This window comes from Phalangium opilio, unplaced genomic scaffold (assembly GCF_054372755.1).
Source record: "Phalangium opilio isolate 3A_F unplaced genomic scaffold, DU_Popi_V2 ptg000200l_1, whole genome shotgun sequence".
In the NCBI taxonomy this organism is placed as follows: Eukaryota; Metazoa; Arthropoda; class Arachnida; order Opiliones; family Phalangiidae; genus Phalangium; species Phalangium opilio.
Genome location: NW_028324213.1, coordinates 36,446 through 44,060, shown reverse-complemented (window position 1 = coordinate 44,060; position 7,615 = coordinate 36,446). Strand labels below are relative to the sequence as shown.

General features: G+C 34.8%; 1 protein-coding gene across 1 annotated transcript; it reads right to left on the bottom strand.

Annotated features, from left to right (window-relative positions):
• Positions 1-6,015: 6,015 nt before the first annotated feature.
• LOC149621737 (uncharacterized) lies at positions 6,016-7,349 on the bottom strand. Its single transcript, XM_089853619.1, has 3 exons — positions 6,988-7,349; positions 6,743-6,888; positions 6,016-6,120 (listed from the first exon to the last, which is right to left on the bottom strand). The coding sequence occupies exons 1-3, from the start codon at positions 7,304-7,306 to the stop codon at positions 6,016-6,018; spliced, it is 570 nt and encodes a 189-aa protein (XP_089709745.1). The 5' UTR covers positions 7,307-7,349.
• Positions 7,350-7,615: the final 266 nt, after the last annotated feature.

Genomic DNA, 7,615 nt, shown 5'->3' with positions numbered 1-7,615 from the left:
TTAAGCCTCAACGAAAGTCAGTCGCAAGACATCAAACATTGTTGAAATAATTAGCAAGGATTATAGTTCTGAGTTAGTAGGAAGTATTGATACAATTTCTGGTGGCGCTAGAGAACTTTTGAAAGCTGCTTGGGAGAAAGACTCAAAACTGAAGCACCTATCAGAGCAAATGGCGTTTTTTATTGAACAAGAAAAATTGACAAAAAAACGTCCGTGTCAGGAAATGGAATGCCACGACTTTAAGGATGTGTTTAGCTGTATGTTCCAGAAGCAAGCGGCTTACGAAGCTTTGAGAGGCTTTAAAATTTTAAATCTTCCGAGTGTTTCGATACTAAGAGAAAAAACCCGGAAACATAATCACTCACCTGGAGTTAACGAAGTTTATTTAGCAGAGCAACAAGCCAAATACAAGAACTTTCAGCGTGAAAAAGAAAGTAAAGGAGAATCAATTCCAATGGGATTAGGAGTTACAATATTTGACGAAGTTAAAGTTATCGACAAAGTTATCTGGAATAGTAAATCTCATGAATTTATGGGATTGGCAATGGATGAAGTAGAATATCCGGAATTAACCGATATTTATAAGGGCAAAACTGCTAAAGCTCCAGCACCAACGCAATACGTGCTGCAATATATTTGGAGGGATTTAACATCCGGGTTTGATTTGATTGGGCCTCACTTTACTTCACCTTATCCTTTTCAACAAAAGTCTCTTGTAACCACGCTGTATCAAACATTAGAAGCTCTGGAGATGTACAATTTTAAAACTTTGGGTCTCGTATGTGACGGGGCAAGCGAAAATATGGCCTCGATTAAGGTAACAATGGGTGAAAATGGGGCTTTAGGGTTCAAGATTAAAGATGGAACTTATGACTGTTCCATCCAACTAAGCTTTGAAAATCCTTTTTCTGGCACACCGAAGTTATTGCACTGGGTGAATTGCCCCTCACATGAAATGAAGAACATGGTTGGTCAACTCTATGCTTCGAGGGAAAATGGACCTAAAGATTTTGAACGTAACGGTCTTAGATTCTGATGGAAACAAGTTGCAGAAGTGTATGAGAGAGATGAAGAAAGAGTAAAGAATAACCAATTAAGAATGGCGCGGTTTTTGTTGGAAAACTACATAATCAGAGACTCTTGGACACGACTTTACGTTGTACCTTCCAAAATTTTACAACAGGAAGCCGTTCTTAGTGAACTCTATGGATTTGTCCATAGTAATGAAGGTACCGAGGAACAACGCAAAAGTGCTTTAGAGGCTTACAAATATTTACGAGCCTGCAACAAAATATTTGAAAACGGATTTCTTAGAGCAAAACCTGTTAAAAATACCTCTTCAGATGTACTAGAGTCGACTGAAGAAGGATACCAATTTTTTGAAAACTGGTTTCGTGAACTCTTGCAAGCAAATCCAGATTTAAACATAAACAGTCCAAGACAAGAAAATTTCTTATCTTGGCAAACTTGGGACTTACTCAGAATAGTGATTTTTGGGATGAAGGGTTTGGCAGAAGATTTTTTTTTATATATTGCCCGGGTTATTTCTTATCGTTGATAAGGATAAATGGGAGTGCGGTGGAAAGTGACTGGTAGCAAAGTATCTGGCACAAACTTTGCAAGCGGAAAGAAACTTTAATGATAAGAGCCAATGTCCATGGTAATCATCGAGGTAACAAAGACTATCGTGACGAAATGCTTTCTTTTCGAGAAACAGAATTTTAACTTTAAGAAAAAAGAATTCTAGTTAGAAAGGCCCTTTAAGAATAATTAGGAATTGCGCTTAATATAGCCTACAACAAGTCAACCAAAAAATCAACCTTATTTTTGTTGTGACAACTTTGTTTACACATTTGTAAGAGCACAAATAATATCACGTTGTCATTAAAAACAATGTCTTTAGATAACTTTTTATTTTGTTTGACTAAAATTAGAGGATTAAAGAATTATCACATTTAATTATTGGGTTTTTGATTGAAATATCACTTATCATAACAAAATGCAGAATATAGTTTTTTTCTTTTTATTCCTACTTGGGAGAGAACTTTGCTTAATATCACTATCGCAGCTGTCTAGTTTCCTAGGAACTATTTTCTTATGGTTCGCACTCTTAGTAATTTTTGGAGATTCATCAATAATTTGACTAGGAACTTCATTTTTTCTAGTAGAACTTGTACTGGCTTTCGGAAATTCCAGATGTATTTGACTAGCTATTTCGTTTTCTGACTTAGAACCATTACTGAGTTTAGAATGATCCTGAGTAGTATATGTTGTTAAATTATTTTGGTGCGTTTCATGCTTGGACTTTGGTTTAGCTGTTGCCTTTCTTGCACGTGACTTCAATTTACTTTTAAAAGGTTGGAGTGAAATATCCTGCTGCAAAGTGGTACAGACACCTTTCTTCTTCGTTGCTTTTTTTGAGCCCATGTCTTCTCTTTCACTCACTGGTGAGGTAATTTCCTTAACAACCTTGGCTCTTTTTGGTTCCGCTTCCTTTCTCATATTTGCACTCTTTGGTTCAGCTCTCATCTTTCCACTTTTAGGTACAGCTCTCATCTTTCCATTCTTTGGGTCAGCTTCCTTTCTCATCTTTGCACTCTTTGGTTCAGCTTCCTTTCTCATCTTTCCACTCTTTGGTTCAGCTTCCTTTATCACCTTAGCTAAACTTAGCTTATTCTTCTTTTCCTGCTTATCTTTAAAACCGTAGAGCTGATCCCTGAGAGTTTGACTTCCTTTTCCCTTCTTTCTTGTAGTTGATATAAACTCTTGTATTCTGGCGTGAATCATTTTCCAGGTCCATTCTTTGTTGAAGTTTTCTATGTCAAGCTCATGCCAATTAAAGCCATCAGGCAAGGCTGCACGAAACAGTTTTTTCTGTTCTTCACATTTCATAAATTTAAGCCATTCTTCTGAGCATTTCTAAGAATAAATAATTTTTTCACAATTTATAGGCGTTCTACTTCATAATACCTTCTGACAGTTGAACTTACTTTGATCATTTGGGTTCCATATTTAATTAATGATGCCTTGTTTGCATGTTCCGTTACTTTTTTGTTTAATACACGTATAAACTCCAGAAAGCCCGTCTTTGGGAAACTTAGTTTCCCATTGTCTCTAATTCTTAAATATATTGGTAAATTCTGCTTTTCAACGTCATTCATACGAATAATAAGCCCAATCTTTCGAAGATTTTGGTCAGCTATCTTCTTTTTCAAAGAACATTTACCTTTTAAGCTTGATAACGAAGTTCTCTTTATAATCTCATGGATACAGCCACCACCCAGTTTATATAGAGCAGAGTCTGTTTCTTCCTTGAAACTTAGACTATCAAAAGTAGATTCCTCGTTGGGACTTGCAATTTTATCATCGTCTTGTAGCTTTTCTGGATATTTGTTTTGAAGCTTGCAAAATGTTAGAGTTGACGAGGTGATTACGTTTAATTGCATCAATTCATCATGGGTTTCATTGCCAGTTGTAAAGGTTCTACGAATATTCTTTGCCTCCTTAAAATATCGCACTGTTAGTTCAGCCATTGCTTTGTTTGTTCGAACTTTGGCAGGGGGTTTAAGTATTGAAGCTATGTCTTCAGGGTCTTCCCCAGTTATTCCTTCTAACCTTTCATCTTCGTCTTCATTTGAATATTCAATCAAAGGTTTGACAAAAATGAGGTGCTTCTTAGGTCTACCTCTTTTTTAGGACTGTCAGGCTTACATTCTTTAAGCAAAGTTTCAAAAAGAGCAACAAGATTTTCAATATACTTTTGGCCTGTTGCTGAGTTCAAAATGTCTTTGTAATTTTGGAATCTTGAAATAACGAAGGGTCGTTTAATATTTTTTAGATAAATATTCAGTTTCTCCTTTAAGTTTTTGGCCATAATTGAAGTTGCTTTTAATTCGGGATCGATTTGAATCAGAAACCATCGGTATACAGTTCCGAAACGGCAAGTAAACAACAGGTACTAAGCCTAAGCCTTGGACGTCAAGATCAATTTGATGAAGCAGACGACTTTTTCAAAACAACTGAAATACCGGAACAAAGACTATATAGTCGGGCTTAAATGGCGCAGTCACTTATAGTCTTTGGTCCCAGAATCCTCTGCAATAATTCTGCCAAGGACGAGGGGGGGGATGAAAGGTTCTGCTTTTTTAAAGCCCCGCGTTATGTCAAATGTGTTGGACAGTTTTTAGAGTCTTAAGTAACTTCGGTTCATTTACTTCTGTAGGAACTAATAGGAAGACATCCGAAAATAGGAAAAATTATAAAATTTAGGAAATGTGGTCACCCAGCACAGGTCTATGGAATATGTTTGTGCACAGGTGTATAGATTGTTTTTATACACAGGTCTACGTAATAATTTTTTAGCCTAGGTCTTCGGAATCTATTTGTATTATTGCATCCATGACGGGAAGGCAATTTGAGTTGGACTGGGCGTTGAAGCAATCAAGATTAATACTTCTATAATAGATGGTTAGGGCCTTGTTAGTTCAAACGCGGTAACTAATAAACGAGCAACACCACAAGACTAAAATGGAGCCCCTTTTTTTCAGTATAAGTTTTAAAATACTAGTTTCTAAACAGTTTTAATTCATATTAAGACTGAAGTGACAGATATTAATGAAAACTGTCTTTGTACACAAAGACGCGAAAAAGTAAGAGATAAGATTAGAAAATTAATTGTTTGAAGTAACAGATATTCAAATTTTCATTTTTGAAGACGTGATTATAAAACATCAATTATTTGAAAAAATTTCTTATCTTAGTTTTTTTCACAAAAATTTCAGAGAAACTACCTTGATACTACTGTTTATTTTCTAGAAACATTTGCTTCGAGGAAGTTCAAATACTCGGATATCTGAAAAATTGAGCTAGAAGAATTTAATTTTATATTTTAAAATTGAAGATATTGCGAACCGAAAATTACATTCGCCCTTTGACTGTGATGTAGTTATTATAGTCAAAAGGATCTGTAGCTTGATCGTGATCTTTTGAGAGATATACAACACGTCAATTTTTGGAACCTCGAAAACTTTAAAATTAACGAACACGTTAGAATAAGTTTCCATGCTCCTTTTAATTTGTCTGCTATCAACGATTTTCTGTCCATTTTATTCTCCTTATAGGCCCGAATACTCAAACTAACTCTAAATTTTAAAAAGAAAATAAAATGCATACGTTTTCTATTTCTAAAATGATGCACATGTTTAAGGATAAAATATTTTACTTAAGGAATTTTGGTGAAAAAAACTAAGATAAGAAATTTTTTAAAATAATTGATGTTTTAGAATCACGTCTTCAAAAATGAAAATTTGAATATCTGTTACTTCAAACAATTAATTTTCTAATCTTATCTCTTACTTTTTCGCGTCTTTGTGTACAAAGACAGTTTTCATTAATTAAATTGTTGATTTGATCTTGCATCTTCTGTTTTTCGTGGTTCAAGCGATTCAACTCCGATTCATGGCTTATTTTCAAGCCTTTCATTTCAAGCACCAAGTTCTAATTAAAATCAAATTATGGATTATAAAATCATGAAAAAGATAAGCTAAATTGTTTTTTTTATTAACTAACGTTTAAGCAAAGGGCGGCTCCGTTCATGCCCCTGAAAGATGCCTTTTCTGCTACACGTTGGCTAAGCTTGGCAAAGGCTAGTTAAACCAAAGGCAGGAACCAATGGGACCTAGTGCATTAGGTCTGATTGGTTCCTGCCTTTGGCAAGGTAAAATTCGTGTCCAGAAGATTAGCCAGCATGCTAGGGGTGATAATGGAGCCGCCTGTTACTTTAAATTTCAATTGCAAGTCTTGAATTTCTTCTTCCAATTTATTTTTAACGAGAGAAAAAGTATATTTCTGCTTAACGTTAGCGCGAGGGGGAAGACACTTGAGAACTCAGGTGCACAATATGACTTGAACTCAATGTACTGTCAAGCTGAACTCTGAGTTCGAAAGGATTTGAACTCAATGCACTGTCAAAGCTGAACTCTTTTGAACTCAGGTGTACACAGAGATCCAAAGCGTCTACCCCCTCGCGTTAGCGTCCCTTAAGTTCTTCATATCATTATTGAGATTTTTAATCACCATTCTTAAACAGAAAATATCGGAGGTTTCCGAATCTCGCGAACCCTATCAGAGAAAACTCTTAAATAAATACAACAGGGTTAATTTGTCAGCCACAATTAACAATTTGAAATAATTTATATTCCTAGCTGAGTTATTCCTATATTTCCTAATCTTTTTGGACAAGTAAAGACTCAAAACTTGTCAATGTTAAGAGGACCTTAAAATGTATTTATCAGGGCTCAATTTTAGTTGAATTAGTGACTAATTTATATAAAAATAGTAAGCAAAAAGCAACTAAATTAAGCTATTAAAAAGGGCGAGGTCGAACAAAATGTTTTCAGAGATAACGGAATTTTCGTAATTATTTTCTATAATTAAAGATATTTAAAAGGTTTTGAAAAACCCGGTTTTTTTCAGTTTTTAGAATCGGTTAAACCGGCCATTAAAATTAATCGGTTAACCGAAAACCGTTTTTTTCCTAGAAAGTTGACATCCCTAGCTGGAACGTTCAAAATTGCCAAAAATTAAACCCAAGAAAATTTATCCAGTGAAAAAAAAAAAACAAAAAATCCCCAAGATTGTTAGAAACTTAAAACTATTAAAAAATCCCTGATCTTTTTCGAGCATTATAAAAATTTTCCCTGACCTGTGGGAACTGTTTCTAATAATGGATTAACTAACTCACCGATTGTAGTATTTCCCTGAAATCCGAGATCTCACTCAATTTTTCCCAGAATTTCGAATTATTCGAGAAATTATTAAAGATTCCGGCCACCAAATTCAGTTGTAACTCTTCAGGCAACGCAAAGAGAGTCACTTGAAGTTGGAACGCTGCGGCGTTAAAATTGTAAGTTAATTCGGATGTTTTTTCTCGAATTATTTCTAGTAATCGAATCTTTCGTGCAATGAGAGAGTTAGTCGAACTTATACCCTGATCGTCCATATTTTCCGATAATTGTCTGATAGTTTCATATTCGCTGCTTGGCTCGGTTGGCAAAACAAGAGTTGGCGAAGCTTCTTCATATATTGGCTTCCACGAATCGTTGTACATATTTTTACAAAGATCAGTTTTTGTATTTTCAAAGGTAGGCACAGTCTCAATAGCTTCATCCTTAGAAATAGACGAGTTGTTTAAAGTCATTTGCGAGTCATTATTTTCAATATGAACTGGATGATCATTATTTAGCTTTTGATGAAACGTATGGTTTTCAGAACCATTATTCTCTGATATAATGTCAATATTCTCCATTAGTTCCTTAGTAATTCGTAAATGATGAATGCGTTCCAAGTAAGGGTTTCTACGATACGCGAGTTTTTGGCGCTTGTTTATTACTTGCCTAAAAGTAATAAGTAAATACAAGAAACTTTACCTTAAGCCTTGGCGACGAATAAATATAAACTATCGTTTCGTACGTACACTATCACCCTCTACAATATCTTCTTTCTTGAAGACCTACTTGGGCTCGGCGTTTACTAAAATATCACGAAACAAAGAAAATTCCAAGGAAATACGCGTAAATACGTTTCATATAAATTCAAATTCAAATTCAAAATGTTT

Coding starts and splice junctions, on each gene's coding strand:
- LOC149621737 (XM_089853619.1), bottom strand. CDS start 7,306: ATGGAGAATATTGACATTATATCAGAGAATAATGGTTCTGAAAACCAT. Junction 6,889..6,987: donor GGAAAATATGGACGATCAGG/GTATAAGTTCGA, acceptor TTAACGCCGCAG/CGTTCCAACTTCAAGTGACT. Junction 6,121..6,742: donor TCAGGGAAATACTACAATCG/GTGAGTTAGTTA, acceptor TTTCTCTGATAG/GGTTCGCGAGATTCGGAAAC.